At 40.3% G+C, this 16,784-nt stretch overlaps 1 protein-coding gene across 3 annotated transcripts in view; it reads right to left on the minus strand.

Annotated features, from left to right (window-relative positions):
* Positions 1-412: 412 nt before the first annotated feature.
* The window catches only part of Lrig2 (leucine rich repeats and immunoglobulin like domains 2), a 49,449-nt gene continuing 33,077 nt past the window's right edge, over positions 413-16,784 (minus strand). The window contains exons 12-18 of one of the 3 annotated variants that reach the window (XM_038311480.1): positions 13,547-13,710; positions 10,934-11,254; positions 9,175-9,456; positions 7,835-8,284; positions 6,734-6,835; positions 5,513-5,800; positions 413-2,105 (exon numbers count right to left, since the gene is read on the minus strand). In XM_038311480.1, the coding sequence (XP_038167408.1) occupies positions 1,888-2,105; positions 5,513-5,800; positions 6,734-6,835; positions 7,835-8,284; positions 9,175-9,456; positions 10,934-11,254; positions 13,547-13,710 (1,825 nt within the window). In that variant the 3' untranslated portion in view covers positions 413-1,887. Of the gene's footprint in view, positions 2,106-5,512; positions 5,801-6,733; positions 6,884-7,834; positions 8,285-9,174; positions 9,457-10,933; positions 11,255-13,546; positions 13,711-16,784 lie in introns of all 3 variants that reach the window. The other 2 variants (XM_038311479.2, XM_038311477.2) reach the window with 2 other exon arrangements.

Consider the following 16,784-nt stretch of genomic DNA (forward strand, 5'->3'; position numbering starts at 1 on the left):
CAAGCGAGCGGCAGCACACCTCCACTCTGAGCCCACGTGCTGGAGCACTGCTGCTCCAGAGACAAAAGGCAGCTTTTCAATTCAGACGTGAGTCTTTGTTTACTGACACTGTTTAAAAGCAGAGATTGGTCCCTCCCCTGAGCATTTTTTAGACTGCTAGTCCTGTTTTGGGGAAATAAATACAGCTAAAGTCAGAGCAAGCAGCATGACTCTTGATCTAGCTAACAGTTGACAAAGGTGGCTCTTTACTGAAGTAGCACAATCCTCTCTGGTTCCTGGAGAGCGGCTGAGAGCAGCTAGTAAACAGCCTCTTTGCACAGTAAGAGTCAGATGTGGCTAGCCAGAGCAGCACTAGGAAGGGGCCCGGCTCTTAATTTCTAGTCAGACCACTATAAAACTCAAACACAGTCCATAGGGATGAAAGACAATAATAATATTTTAAAGGTTCAAAATGAAAATGAAGAAAACATGGCAATTTAAGTAGAAAAGGAAAATTTAAAAAGCTAAAAGTGATGCTATCTCAAGAAGAAATTATTTAGGATTAAAACAAGCATGGAAAAAGTCGGAAATTCATCTTAAGTTTCTGACAAAAAGCTAAAAAGCTGTGAGTTTGGAATTCTAGAAATACACAGTTACTTATAAATAAATACCTTTAAAAGTCGAGAGCTATCTAGCAGGAAGCCGGTATTACACACAGACTGAAAGCACATGACATTATTTAGCATTAGTGTTGACATTCATTGTTTACATAAAGTTTTTTGGCTCCCAAGAGTACACTTCCCTTCTTAACACGCTGCTACATTCGTGGAGGAGATAAAAACCAAGTAAACATAAAAAAGAACAATCTTTGGTTCCTTATCATCAAAGCACTTTGCTGAAGAAGACAATCCCCAAATACACCATCTTCTGTGCTCACGGGCTGTGGCAAGGCAGCGGGCTCTGGAAGAACAAGATCAGCAGATGGCACTGAGTGATCGGATGCGCGGACCTTCAGGCATGAAGCAAGCAGTTAATTAATTACGCCAAGCTCGGGTTTGTGAGCACACAATCACAAAGTACCCTGTCCCTCTACATAAGCTTCGTGACAAATAGTCTTAGAGCTTTAAACAGTTTGTAGACCTTACTAAACTAAGTTATGCAAAGTCTATGATCTTGAGAAGTTGCCGCCCATACAGTAACCAGACAGCATTATATATAATTTGGGCATATCAAAAATATTTACACTGTAGCCAACACACAAGGTCAATGAGTAGAAAAATTATTTATAAATGCACATATATTTACAATGACATCCCTGGTTATAGGGACAAAACAAACATACAACACACACACACAAAGAAAAAAACAACTCCTGAAGAATACAAAAGCCTTTGCTCTGGTACCAGTTGGCGAAATTTGGATTCCAGCCGAAGACCTTGAATATCAAAGTCTCGGCCTCCATTCTCGAGTCTCGGTCAGACTCAGGAGAGCTCAGAAGTTATCTCTGCTCCTTGCTTGGAAGGCAAAGTAAAACGTCAAAGCAGTAATGCCTTCTCATGACCATTCTGAGGACTGGGGCAAGCCAGTAGGCTAAGCAGCAAGGACACCCTCCATGAGAGGCAGTGCACACCGAGGCATGTCACTGTAGGCCATCTGGAGGGACTTGTCCATATCGTCTTCTGCCGGGGCTGTGTACTCTCAGCGTGGTACACATTCTGTAGCACATTTCTGCCAGCTACTACCTTTTCTTCGCCAGGTGTAAGGCCAAACATCAGGCTACTCTGGTGTGGCCAGATAGAATTCGAAGCAAAGAGTAATGCAAACGCTGACTTTGGGGGTTCTTCTCAACTCTTGAGGTAGTAAATGAACCAACTTGAGTCTCTGCTCAGACTTCCTCGTGGACGGGCTTCATGTTCCCTCACTACCATCTTGAATGTTCCGAGTCCTGCTGAAATCAAAAGTGTGGTCATGTAACCTGTGGCAGGACACAGGTGAGGAGCAGTTTGGATCCCTCTCTGCCAGGCCCTCATGTTGCGGAAGCTGCGGTGACTCAAGGACAGGCTGTTGGCAAAAGGGAAGCAGGCCTGGTTCTCTGCTCATGTTCCACAAAGGCCGCTGAAATATTTCTGAGAACAAGAGACAAGAAATATCATCAGAGACAGCAGGAATTTCAAAATTAATTTCTTGGTATCCTTTTTTAAAAATGTGTATGGATGTTTTGCATGCATGTATGACTGTGTGTCACATGTGTGTCTGGTACCCAAAGAGGCTAGAAAAGGGAACTGGATCTCCTAGAACTGAAATTACAGACAGTTGTGAGCTGCCACATCAGAGCTGGGAATCGAACCCAGGTTCTCTGTAAGAGCAACAAATGCTCTTTATCCCTAAGCTCTTTATCCCCAGTCCCCTGATACCCTTTTAACCTAATCCTCAAAAGAAGTAAAGATGCCCAGCATCCTTGATAAGGATACTGAGATCACAATGCCAACATTAAAAACAACAACAAAATAAAAACTGGAACTACAAACTACCAAACCTTTATATTCAACAGAACTAAAAAGCTAGTTTCTAATATCATGCTTCTTTTCTTCACCTGCTAATTTAGTAGCTTTTCTGCTTTAAAAATTGTGTTGGCTAGTTTCATGTCAACTTGTCATTTTTTATCAATAAATAGCTATATTTATCAAACTGGGATGAACACCTGCTAGCTATCAGTGTTACATTTTACTGCAGAGTAAAAGTCCAGACTTCAGAAAGGCCTGGGACCTCATCTGTAATGTCTAGCTCAGTGGTTCTCAGCCTGTGGGTTGAAACCCTTTTGGGGGTCACATGTCAGATATCCTGCATATCAGATATTTAAATTTGATTCAGAACATTAGCAAAATTACACTATAAAGTAGGAACATAATAATTTTATGGTTGGGGTCACCACAACACGAAAAACTGCATTAAAGGGTCACAGCATTAGGAAGGTTGAGAAACACTGTTCTAGTCCCTCTTTAAGACATTTTAAAAGCTGAGTGTGGGGCCTAAGGTATGACTCAGATGTTAAAGAAGCTCACCACAGAAGCAAGGGACTTGAGTTCAAACCCCAGAACCCACATAAAGGGAGGAGAGAACTGACTCCACAAATTTGTCTTCTGACCTTCTTGTGCCCTCTGTGGCACATTCACTCCCCCAACACACACAACACTAATACATAAAAGTTAGAGGTTAGATATGGTAGTATACCTCCAACCCCAACACTCAGGAAGCAAAGGCAGGATTGCTACAAAATTAAGACTAGCCTGGTCTACACTGCATATTCTAAGCCAGCCAGGGCTCCTTAGCTAAATCCTGTCTCAAAAAGCCAAAGGAAAACAAGTTGTAAAAATAACCATTCTCTTACAACTTCTAGTATATAAAAATCAAACAATAAGAAACAAATAGTAGCCGGGCGGTGGTGGCACACGCCTTTAATCCCAGCACTCGGGAGGCAGAGGCAGGTGGATGATCTCTGTGAGTTCGAGGCCAGCCTGGTCTACAAGAGCTAGTTCCAGGACAGGCTCCAAAGCTACAGAGAAATCCTGTCTCAAAAAATCAAAAAAAAAAAAAAAAATAAATAAAAATAAAAAAATTAAAAAAAAAAACAGATAGTAAACCAAAGTAACTATAGTAAATCAGATTATCTATACTTTGGTTTCAAAAATGTGCTTTTGAGCCAGGTTTGGTGATGCACACCTGTAGTCAAAGTACTGAAAAAAAAAAAGGAGATAGAATGATGACGCACACGCATACACACACGGCATATTTTGGAAAAAGCTAGTCTAACATTCTGGAAACAAATATTCACAAATGAAAGCAAAATTCACCTAGAACGTAAGGTAGGGCAGGAACCCTCAAGATTTAATATGCATGTTGGGGCTGAGGAAACGGCTCAGTGGTAAGAAGGCCTGCTATAAAAGCATGAAGACTTTTGAGTTCAAATTTCTAGCACTCATAAAAAGCCAGGTGTGGTCACGTATGACTATAACTTCAGCACTGAGATGTGACAAAAGGATCCCAGGACCTTGCTGGCTAGTCAGCCTAGTTTAAATAGCAACCTTCAAGTTTACAGAGTGACTCCCTCTCAAAAAACAGGCTCAAAAGCAATGGAGGATGACTCTAGACATTCTCCTTTAGTCTCCCCAAGCATGTGTCTGCGTGTACATAAATGCATACAGATCTCACACACAAAACAAAAACAAAATTTAATACAAGCCATGTGAGGTGGCTCATGCCCATAATCCCACCTATTGCCTATTACCTCAGCACTTGGGAGGCTGAGGCAGAGGAATTAGTGTTGAATTTGTACATGATATCACCACACACAAAAACACTCCCCACAAAACAAAACAAAACAAAACAAAACAAAAAAAAAAAACATTCAAATAATCTTAGGACCTTACTAAAATTTGGATTCAGATTCACTATGTCTAAGCTGAGAACACAACTGCACATCTAACAAGCTCTGAGGTAATATGCTAAAGGATACTATACTTTATATATAGAACATATACTGTGTCGAATTAATTAGGATACCCTAGGCAAAGGAAAGACAATTCAAGGCAGTCTCATTTGATACTTCCCAGGGATTAAAAGAGGTATTGTGCTTTAGTTCTTTCAAGACACTGAATGTAAAGCTAAGAGACTACCTTCAATGACAGTGCTCTTTTCTGGCCTATATGAGGCATCTTTAGAACTGGTCTCTTACAGAGCACATCTTCAGTCTCATGATAGATCATTTATTGCTGCTGGAACCATCCCTGAAACAACACTATACCTTCCTCTGTGACCCTGTGATGTGGGATTCCCCTCTGTATGCTGTGATTATCATTAATGAATAAAGAAACTGCTTTGAACCTATAGCAAGGCAGAATTTAGCTAGGCGGGGAAAATTAAACTGAATGCTGGGAGAAAGGAGGAGGAGTTAGAGAGAAGCCATGTAGCCCTACTGGGCAGACGCCTGTAAGCCACAGTCTCATGGTGATATACAGATCACTAGAAATGAGTTAAATTAGTATGTAAGAGTTAGCCAATAAGAAGCTAGAGCTAATGGGCCAAGCAGTGATTTAAATAATATAGTTTCTGTATGATTATTTTGGGGCTGAGCAGCTGGGAACCAACAAGCGGCCTTCCTCACAACAACCCTGCAATTACTGCCCTGTGCCCCATTCCCCATGTTCTTCCTCTGAGAGGAAGTGACAGCTGATTGGTCCAGAAAGAGCTCAGTTTTGCTGACAAAAGCTCGGTATATGGTGCTGAGATTGCCTGCCTGACAGAAGAGCAAACAAAACATGTTAGGTTTTTCATGCTGTATGTTTAGCACTTCATATCTCCATTATTTAAACGAAGGTAAGTAAAGACCTCTAGCTGACACCAGCTAACAAGGACAATTATTCTAGTGCACTGATCTGTCTGTCTCCTGTGAAACAAGCGTGCTACCGATAAACAGAAGGGCAGGGCAGGTGAAAGTGAAATCAAAAGTTCAAAAAGGAACAAAAGCATCCATTACCACTGCTCATCTGTGAGAAGGGAAGCTTCTCAGTCATCCTCTCATGGTTGGTGGGAAAGGCAGACAGCTCTCTCTCTGTTGATGGTATCAGACTCTCCAGAGTAGCAGCATCTTGGGGAGGATGCGATAAAAATGTCTCTTTGGGCATCTGAACCATGAGGCTGGACAGAGTCTGATCCAGAACATCCTCCTCAGCAATATAGGTGTATGGACAGTATTCTCGGGTCCTCGAGTAGATGTTGGCATTGTCATAACAATCTGAACAGATCACCCGGGTACCAGTGCCACCTAATAAGATGGGAAAGAACCCATATGCTTTTCTGTTAAGGTAGAGTTTTGTCACAATCAACTTTCTTCTACAGTTGTAACGTTTACTGCACACTTACTTTATAAACCAGGTGAAATTTCAAGGTCCTTACGCGAATTAACTCACTTTTTCCTTACAGCATTCCCAGGGAGCAGATACAGTTCTCTCTCCACTACTGAGCTATGACAGGAGGAAGAGCTGAAATGTACATCTAGGCATTCTGGCTTTAGAGCCCATGCTCTTGAATTCTAATGTTAAATCTTTGTCCAGCCTGGAGAGACTAAACTCCAACCATGGGCTTTAAGGCAGGCCTGAACCTGTGCTCTGAGATACAGCTTGGCTTGAGCAAATGAAAGCATGACACGAGAGCCCATGTTACTTTTATGAGTCAAGCAGCAGTAACTGCTCACATCATCCCTAGTCAAATCTACCTTCCTGGGTCTGTCACTTTCTACAGAAGTGAGGAGGGAAGGACAAGAGGAGGCTCTAGTCACTTTACTAGGGGTCTGCTCTTTGAAGTTCTCCATTATAAGCTGAGAGTCATATTTTACTCAGTATCTACCTGTCAGGAGGAGAACCTAATGTCCTTTGGATGCTATCTGAAGGATGCTCATCTCTAAAAGGGCAAGAAACACTTGAAAAGAGTTTCTACAACATCCTCTTCTTGTGATGACAGAGATACAGGAGCCTCGGCTGTGTCCTTCAATTCCTGTTTAAGGGTAACGTGTTTCGTTTTTAAGATGGCCTACTCTGGTTAAGACTTTATAGTCAATTTTCATTCCATTTTGCATGAAGTCAAATGTTCTAAGTATTTTACCTTACAATACTGCCTCAGGCTAGTGGGGAACTATACAATGAACAGTAAACCCACTAGAACAGGCTGAGAGTGTAACTACGAGCAGTCCAGTGCCTACCGTCAGAGCCTTTGTGTATGGATCCATTGGCAGGAGGCATAAGTTGCTGATGACTGCCTGCCTCAGAGTTGCTGTAGCCTTCCTGTGGTTCAGACAGTGTTCCTTGGGAAGACAAATAGCTGGGAATGTCTGCAGGCAAATTAAGCTCCTCTGTAAAGAGACATCTGTAACTCTCAAACTCAGGCAGTTGAAGTTAACATTCAGAAGGCAATTTTATAAATATGTTTCACTTTGACACTGTCCTGGAAAACGGTATGGACTTGGGACCCCAATAGCTCTTCATACTTCCCTTAGCATAATTTTTTTAAAACTAATGGTCTTCTCAGAGTTTCATTTTAGAAGTATGACTTGGTTTGCCTAATATGTACAGGCTGTGGGTTCACTCCCAGAATTATCAGCAGGGGGTTGGAGGTGAGCAGTTACCAAAAGGAAAAACAAAAAACTAAACATTAAAATCTTACCTATAGCTACACTTAAACGATCTCTCTACATGACTCGCTTCTCTTGCAGACCCTGGGTAAAAGACCTAGTCACATACAAGGGTTCAACTCTCCCCTAAATATCAGCTAGGCATGGTTCACCACACCTGCATTGCCATGCCAGCACACAGGAGGTGGAGGCAGAGGATCACTGCAAACTCAAGATCAGTCTGTTATTTTCTTTTGAGAGGATCTCAGTGTATGGCCCTGGCTGACCTGGAACTACAAACTGGGCACAGTGGTACACACCTTTAATCCCAACACTCTGGAGGCAGAGGCTAGTAATCTCTGAGTTTAAGGCCACTCTGGTCTAGAGAACAAGTGCTGACAGCCGGGGGTACACAAAGAAAACCTGTCTCAAAAAATCAGAAGACCAAAACAACAAAAAACCCACAAGAACAAGGAAAACATACCTGTAATACAATTTTAAGAGCTAAATTTAGGGGAAGTATATATAGTATATACAAATTCTTACAAAATTTTCCCCAGATAGGTTATTTTCATCAGGAAAAGTTCCTTACATCTCTTAGCAAGTAATCAATCACAGTACTCAGCTTTTTTATTTTTTTACTAAATCCTACAATCCTAAGAATACGCCATGTGTCATCTGGGTGCCACTTACCTGTATTTGTGATACTGTAGTCTTCATTTTTCCTTCTCATATGGTAAATAACAATGACCCAGATCAAAGAAGTGCCCACAACACAGCAGACCACAACAATGATGACAATGCCAACTGTGGTCCAACCATCATCCTCATGTCCAATGCTATTCTGAGAAGAGTCACAATTGGGGGATGAAATGACATTTAAGTAAATATGTCCTCGTTCTGTCCCAAGAGTATTAGACATAATGCAGGTATATTTTCCAGCATCTTCTAGCCCAGCATCCACAATGATGAGAAGCTGATTGGCTGCAGCAAAGAAGTGTCGTTCTGTTACTAAGAGCGGCCCATCGTCTTTGGTCCAATTGAGGCGAGGAGCAGGACTCCCTCCAGCTATGCACTGCAATACTGCCGTTTCACCTCGAGTGACGGTCTTGTCCTCCAGAGGTCTAACAAACGAGGGTGTCTCTAATAGGAAGTTAAAAATACTAAGTTAGGAAATTGATACCCTAAGACTATTAAGAGTATGATGAAATGTGTGGTTTTACGAAGATTAACATTAATGTTTCAGAAACACAAAAGCCTCAAAAGAGAGAAAAATCTAATTATAAACTGGTTATGATGATGCATGGCTGTAAACCCTCTACTCAGGAGGCCAAAGCAAAAGGATTACAAATTTACAGCCATTTCAACAAATTAGCAAGACCTATCTCTAAGAGAAAGAAAAGCAGGGTTGGGATGCTAGCTCAGTACAGCACTGGCCTGGCACATACAAGCCAGGACTACTAGCCATTAGTGCTGGGATTTCTCCTGTTTTTAAGACATGTTATCAACATAACCAAGCTCTGGATCCTTCTGCCTCAGCCCTCAAGTTAACACACCTCTTTTAAAGGTTTCTGACAGTCAGATCAGTGACTCACATGTAACACATAGTGAGTTCTCGGGGGATAGAGTTTTCCTGGGCTGTGGGGGTAGTGGGGGAGGAGGAGGAAGAGATGACCCCACAAAACTTTGTGTCTAAGAAAACAGAGACCTGAACTGCCTTGGATTCAAGGCATACATAAAAGACATGTTTTAGCCAGGCAGAAGTGGTGTATACCATTAATCCCAGCACTTAGGAGGTAGGAGGACGCAGATCTCTTTGATCAGCCTGGTCTACAGAGTATGTTCCAGGACAATCAAAGCTACACAGAGAAACCCTGTCTCAAAAAAAAAAAAAAAAAAAAAAAAAACACAAAAACAAAAACAAAATACAAGAACACAACAGAAAGTTAAAAAAAAAAAAATCCCATCAAAACCTCCAAGCAGCTCTCAGCGGCTCCCGTAAAGCAGTGGTCCTGACAGAGTAATAAGCATACCTAACACAGTGAGTGAGGCATTGGCTGAGAGGCCGCCTGCAATATTCTGTGCCATGCAGCTGTAGATGCCCATGTCTTCTATCTTCACATTGGCAATGAAGAAGACATCATCCTCGGGCATGACATGCATTCGTCTTTCTCGGGCTGCAGGAAAGTCAGTACCACCATCTTTCTGCCAGGAAATCTGAGGTGCAGGGTGCCCTTCTGCAGCACATTCTAATCTGGCCATGGCACCAGTGCGAATAGTTAGATCCATAGGAGTTTTTAAAAAAGACGGCATCTCTGTTCAAAAAGAATTGCAGAGAAAGTAGGCAAAAGGAAAACACGCACAAGCACACAAATCTAATAACCTAACAGGTAAAATTCTGATGTGAAATGCTTCATTTCTTTGAGAAAACATATTCTCTGGACTGACAATGAACCCAGCTTCTAAAATCATCTTTCTCACCGGCACCTGAGTGTGTGGAGCACAGCAGCACAGTACTCTACACACCATGCCTAGTGACCACACCGATGAGAAGTCAGAAAGTCACAATCTTTCCTGAATGCCAGTTTAGAACTTTATATTTAATATTACTCTTTCACTTAGAAAGTTAAATGAGACTTCCCAATCTAATATCAACAGGTGTCAAGAGAACCAGGGGGTTTTTTGTTTGGTCGGTTGGTTTTAATTATGCTTTTTAAAATCTAACTTAAGGGGGCTGGAGAGATGGCTCAGCAGTTAAGAACACTGGCTGCTCTTCCAGAAGCCCTGAGTTCAATTCCCAGGAACCATATGGTGACTCACAACCATCCATAATAAGATATGGTACCATCTTCTGGCCTGCAGACAGACATACAGACAGAATACTATACATAATAAATAAATATTTAAAAAATCTCACTTAAGAAACACTGGAGCAGGGTTCAAAGCTGGAGAGTTAGCTTGGTAGTTAAGAGCACTTGTAGGACTTGGGTTCAATTCCCAGCACCCACATGGCAGTTCACAACTGTCTGTTACTTTAGTCTCAGGAGATCCAATGTTTTCTTCAGCCTTCATGGCCATCAGGCATGCATGTGGTACAGACATACATGAAAGCAAACCACTCATACACATAAAATAATAAAATAAAATCTTTTTTAAAAAGCTAGAAGTTCAAAAAAGAAATAGGAGCAGGGCACAAGTATATTTTTTGGTTGCTCACAGCCTAAAACGCTATAGTTACTCAGTCTCATAGACAATAAACCAAGTTGCTTTGGAAAACTTTTCTTATAACCACTAGGAGAGCTTTATTTTCAAAATCATTAAGGCCATATAGGAGAACTATGGCGACCACTGGATCTGGAGATGTGCTAAACACTCTCGAGTATAGAGGACACAGCTAGCATATTAGAAAAAAATTCATGGTTTTCAAAGAATTGTGGTTTTGTAAAGAAAATGAAGACCATCAAAGGAATGTCTTCAGGAGAAACAGAAATAGGAGTAAAGCATCTCCTGGGGCAAAGAGTGCAAGACAGCGGGTGGGGAGTAACCCAAAAGTCCACCCCCCTGCCATATGCCACAACCAAGAGAAGATAACACTAAGAGTTCCCTCCATGTGTGGGGTATGACCTAATTTTCTTGGTCAAGTGACTTAAAATTTAGATGTACAAAGTACTTCAAAGTATATTTGCCCATCAGCATGGCCAGATAGGCCAGACAGTCATAGCATATATCCCTGAAATATACAAATAAGTAAAAAAGAAAGTATTTCAAAAGTCAAGCAGCACAATTCCTTACCATTCACAGTCAGTTTGGCTTTCTGTGAATAATTAGAGCCAAAGTGATTAGTGACAATGCACTGATATTTCCCTTCGTCTGTGAAGTTCACACTGAAGAGGTGCAGGACACTAGTATACTCCAGAGCTTCTCCAGCTTGCTGCCGATAGCGAACAAAGTTCTCAACATCCACGTCGTAGAGGATTTCACTGTCCTTGCGCCACACAGTAGACATGGGGGAATCACTGCTGCTCACTGCAGTGCACGTCAGGGTCACATTAGCACCTCTCAAAGCAACTGTGCTTTCAGGATGTGTTCTCATCTGAGGCTTCAGAAAATCATCTAAAGGGAATAAAGGCAAGTGGCCAAGTTATTTTTACTTCAGATTGAATTTTAAAACAAATACTGTAAAACTATAAGCTTCATTCACAGTGGTTAAGATTGAAGGAGACTATAAAAAGCTTAAATCCCTTGTTGTTGGTTTTTTATTTGCTTTGTTTTCAATAATTTATTTATTTATATATTTAATTTTGATTTTCAAGACAGGGTTTCTCTGTAGCTTTGGAGCCTGTCCTGGAACTATAATTTATTTATTTTTATTTTGTTTGCATTGGTACTTTGCCTGCTTGTATATATGTGTGAAGGTGTCATATCTTGGAGTTATAGTCAGTTGTTAGCTGCCATGGTAGGTGCTGGAAATTGAACCTGGGTCCTCAGGAAGAGTAGTCAGTGCTCTTAACTGCTGAGCTATCTCACCAATCCTATCTAATCCCTTGTTTAAAGGTGAGAAAAGTAAACTTCAGTTAAACAGTTTGTTCAAAGGCATTAGATGGTGACAGAAGGTGGGCTAGAACCCAGGTTCTGGATGTCAGCATCCAGTACTCTTTCTACCATCCCTCAGGACTCTTAGGTGCTTACTATCCATTTACTAAGCATTATCAATGGGTGGGGATAGACGTGGAGAAAAACCTTATATAAGAATTTCAAGGTAAATTCGAATTCTACTATATCATGTATATACATACACACAATATATTTATGTTCCATATATAATGATACATATACAAAATGTTTATGATAACCATTATCATTTCTATATAATACAGAAAGTGGGAATATTTTTTCAAGGAAACTACTAATAAATACATGACTTGAAAGTACTTTGCACATAGCTTCGACATTAAATAGTGAAAAATTCAAACAGCATAAGTGCACAAGTGAAAACTGGTTTACAAATGGTGAGTGCACTATGGATTCATAAAAAACAACATTACCAATTCAGAGAAGCTGCTACAGAAATCCTGAACCAGTATCTTTACTAAGTAACATTCCATTGCGCCTTCAAAGGTGTACGTGGAATAGTAGAAAACATATCGTACACCACTAATCTCAGCCCTTGTGAAGCAGAGGCAGGCAGATGTCTGAGTTCCAGGCCAACCTGGTCTGGTCTGCACAGTGAATTCGAGACCAGACAGGGCTACACAGTGAAACCCTGTCTCAAAAACATATAGTATGCCTTACATTTAAAACTAAGTAAAATTCAAAGGGGACTGTATGACAGTGTAAGCAGAATTCAATCCATTGTAAAGAAGATTTAATTATTAAAATAAAAAACTTTCCAAGTTGAGAAAAAAATATTTACTCTTGAAATCATAAATGATATATTCAGGACACACTGTCTGAACATACTATGACTGTCTCTACTGTCTCAAAGATATGTTGTCACTTTGCGCCCTAAGAACTTGCATAAAGGGGCTCAAGAGAAGTTAAGAACACCAGGTATTCTTGCAAAGGACCCAGGTTCAGCTCCCAGCACATCAGAGCTAACAACCTTCTGCAACTCCAGCTCTGGAGGATGTGATGTCCTCTTATGGCCTCCTGGGCACTGCACACACATAGTGCACAGACATGCATGCAGGCAAAACACCTACATACAGAAAATATAGATGAACTTAAAAAAAAAAGAAAAGAAATTGCATTTGGGCCAGGGAAATGTCTCTGTGGGTAAAAGAGTTTGCCATCAAGCCTAATGACATGATCCCTGAACACTGCCATAGTGGAAGGAGAGAACTGACTATCCCAAATTGTCTGTCCTTTACCAATAAACTGCATCCAGAAAATGAAACTGGTGATTAGAAACACATACTGTTATACACTTAAAATTATAACATTGCTGATGGCCACATAAACTAATGCATTTTCAAAATTTGTCTTGGTGGTTCTTTTCAAAATCTACTAAAAGGTCTTCTCATGGAAAAAAAATACATAATGATTCAGAAGTCTTACTTCTAAAGTTAATCCTAAAGTTAATAATTAAAAATCCTGAAGTCTTATCCTCAAGTTAACAATTCCTCTCAAATAAAGGCAATGAGAAGGGAGCACTGAGAAGGTCCTTGCGTTATCAAGACAAAAAAGAACAGTGAGGAAAACAACCATTTATAAAACATTAAGTCAAAGAACACAAAATGTATCCTGTGTTTGCAAAAGACAGAGAGCAACACCACAAGGACATAAGATGGGCTGTCGAAAGCCATTTGGGGTGGGTTTTTGTTTGTTTGTTTTTTGTTCATCTCCTTTATTTTGTTGTTACAATAGTTAAGAGAAATTTAAAAACTTGAAAACAGAAATACAAACCACAGACAAAATCTTTCAGGTCCACATTCAGGATGCTTTGCCCTGCTAACCACTCAGGATGCGCACAGCTTACATTCACAGAATGGTGAAAGTCGTTATCCACCAGCCACTGAAGCAGCCACTTCAAATGACAATCGCAGAGCAAACTGTTTGTGTTCAGAACACTGCAGAAAGAAAACAAGGAAAAGAACCTTTCATTTTAGCTTTACTCTAGTTTCTCCAATATAACTTTGCTACACATTTATGTATTTGCTTGACAAAAAAATTCACCTAATTGTAAGAAAACAAACAGTTAGCCTTAATTACATGTCAGTGTTATGAAATACATCAAAAAAGACTGAAGGACAAGAGAATCATTTTAGATTAAAGACAAGTAAAGAGTCATTTCATGCATGCATGTTTGTTATGAGACAAGAGTTACTATACTACCCAGGCTGGCCGGGAACTTAGAATCTCAGAAATCCACGACACCTTACTGACACATGATTCTTGTTTGGGGGTAGGAGTTCTAAACAGGGAGGGATATACATGTGTATATATTATATGCATGTGTATATACTTCTGTGTTTGGTTTGTTTGCTGGAGATGGGGACTCATATTCCAGGATTCCAGTCCTTTTGCTTCCACCTCCCAAATGTTCCAGGTGTGCAACACCACATTTGGTTTAACTGGGAACTAAACCTAGAGTTTCTTAGGCATGCTAAGAAAGCACTTTACCAACTAAGCTGCATCTCCAGCCAGGGTGATATTTCTGATATTGGAAAAAAATTTGAAGATAAGCAATCTTCTAGATATAATTTTATAAATGTTAATTTCATTGAGCATGAAAATGACATTGTAGCTATATAAAAATGTCCCTGGTGGGCTGGAGAGATGGCTCAGCAGTTAAGAGCACTGGCTGTTCTTCCAGAGGTTCTGAGTTCAATTCCCAGCAACCACATGGTGGCTCACAACCATCTGTAATGAGATTTGGTGCCTCTACTGGCCTGCAGATGCACATGAAGACAGAACACTGTATACATAATAAATGAATAAATAAATCTTAAAAAAAAAGTCCCTGGTTTTAGGAAATACATGCCAAGCTATTCAGAAATAAGGTATCATAACATCTATAATTTTTTTATTTTAATGTGTGTTGAATGTTTCTCCTGCGTGTATATGTATTATGTGTATATGCCTGGTGTTTGAGGACATCTGAAGAGAGTATCAGATCCCCTGAAACTGGAGAAACAGATGGTTGTAAGCTATCATGTGGGTGCTAAGAACCAAACCTGGATTCCCTGCAAAACCACCAACTGTTCTTCACAACCAAGCCAACTCTCCAGTCCCTCAATGTCTTTACAACTTTTAGATGGTCTGAAAACAAGACTTTTATATGTACTATGTCTACATAAAAACTATGTATGTGTAGAGATGCAAAGGTGAAGGTGAGAAAAGAACGAGGGGAACTGGGTAAGTCTGTCAGAAGGTTAATAACTAGTATATTCAGGTGAAAGGTGTGTGGATAGTCATGTACCGGGTTTATGTTCCTGACGTTTAAATTCTTGAAACATTGTGGGCAAGGCTAGTCACAGATTTTGAAGCACTGAAAGAGCTTTATGTGGGAAGGATATTGCTATTTTCAAATTATTTCATCAAGACTGAAAGCACTTTAGCCCTCTGGCAATATACTTCAACTCAGAGTAAGAGCCACTTTGAAAAAAATGTTGTCTATAAAACAGATCCCTTTGAGGAATCAGTGTTTTTCTCTCCATGATCCCTTAGCAGAGCAAACAATTTGGGGAACATTACAACTTATTCTTTGTGCATGATTTAAATGCTCTATTAACTTGGTGGGAAGGGGGATCATGCCACAGTACATGTATGGAGGGTCACTCCTTCCACTGATCTGGGAATCCAACTCAGGTCATCAGCCTGGGAGCCTAGAAACTGTTTTTACCTCTTTAAACCATCTACCTAGCCCTTAAAATATTTTTAAGTCTGCATTTATTAAAATTTCTATGCTTTTTGGCATTCCTCCTCACGCTTTGCCTAAGTATTGTGATGTTCATGAGAGAGTTACATATAAATTAAAAGATACTTTTTGCTAATATTTTATTATATAATATTCACACACTTCAGGGAAAACTTTGTGTGTGTACACTGTTAGGCTCTTGTAGGCAGAGTAGGTGTGCGAGGGGTAGAAAGCAAAAAAAAAAAAAAAAGCAAGTGAAGAAAATTGTACTTGAATTGAGGTTGTCCTCATGCTTCAGCTTCCTGATTGTTAGGATTATAGGCCTGAGTCACTACCCTTGCCTGATAAAGGTTTTTTTCTTCTTTTAAAGGGAGACAGGTAATATAACCACATAAGCATTGTCTGCCCTATTTTTTAGACACAGAAATCAAGACCTAGCGGATTTATAGTGTGGTGCCTAGTGTAGGTAGTAGATTAGGATCTGAAGATGGAGCTGTTCCAGCTTTGTATAACTAAAAAGGTAACAGCTCCCAACCCCCTCCCAGTTCTCCTAGATATATGAGTAGCTCAAAAATACACTGCCCGTGTCTTCACTGTCATTAATCAGACTTAAAAAGAAAACTTCAGGAGATTTTATAAGGGCAAGAAATATAAACCCCTGGACCTTTGACCCAAGGAGATGAGAGCTATATGCCATCTATCAAGCACAAAGAGAAGCTGAAGACCAAGAAGTAGCAGTAGAAGGAGCTGCTACAAGTATGCAGTCAAGACCTGACATGGTCAAGGCAATAAAGTGCAAGACTAGCAAAAAAAAAAAAAAAAAGACTATCACTAGATGGTATAAGCCCTTAATGTATTTAATTTGGGGGGGGGCACATTTCTATGAAAATAAAAACAAGGTTCAGTGGATAAAACAAACTGTAAACTCAAGTTTCTAAATCCAGAAAAGATTAGCATGGTGGCCACACCTTTATGTGGGAGGCAGAGATGGTAGATCTTTGAGTTCAAGGTCAGCCTAGTCTACAGAGTGAGTTCCAGGACAGTCAGGGCTACACAGAGAAACCCTGTCTCAACAGACAAAAACAACAACAAAAGATTTACTACAAAGAGTCTTAGATGTTGGTCTCAAATATCTTCAGAGTTAGGATGAATCTTGGCAACTGCCAGATTTCCCCAGTTTCCACGCAGCAACATGCAGGAAGGTAGGCTATACAAGACTGATTATGACTACAGCGTGTCTCCTGCCGCAACTAACAACTTTGGGGAAAGGCTGTTTCATTATGT

The sequence above is a fragment of the Arvicola amphibius genome, chromosome 14, assembly GCF_903992535.2.
Source record: "Arvicola amphibius chromosome 14, mArvAmp1.2, whole genome shotgun sequence".
NCBI classification, from domain to species: domain Eukaryota; kingdom Metazoa; phylum Chordata; class Mammalia; order Rodentia; family Cricetidae; genus Arvicola; species Arvicola amphibius.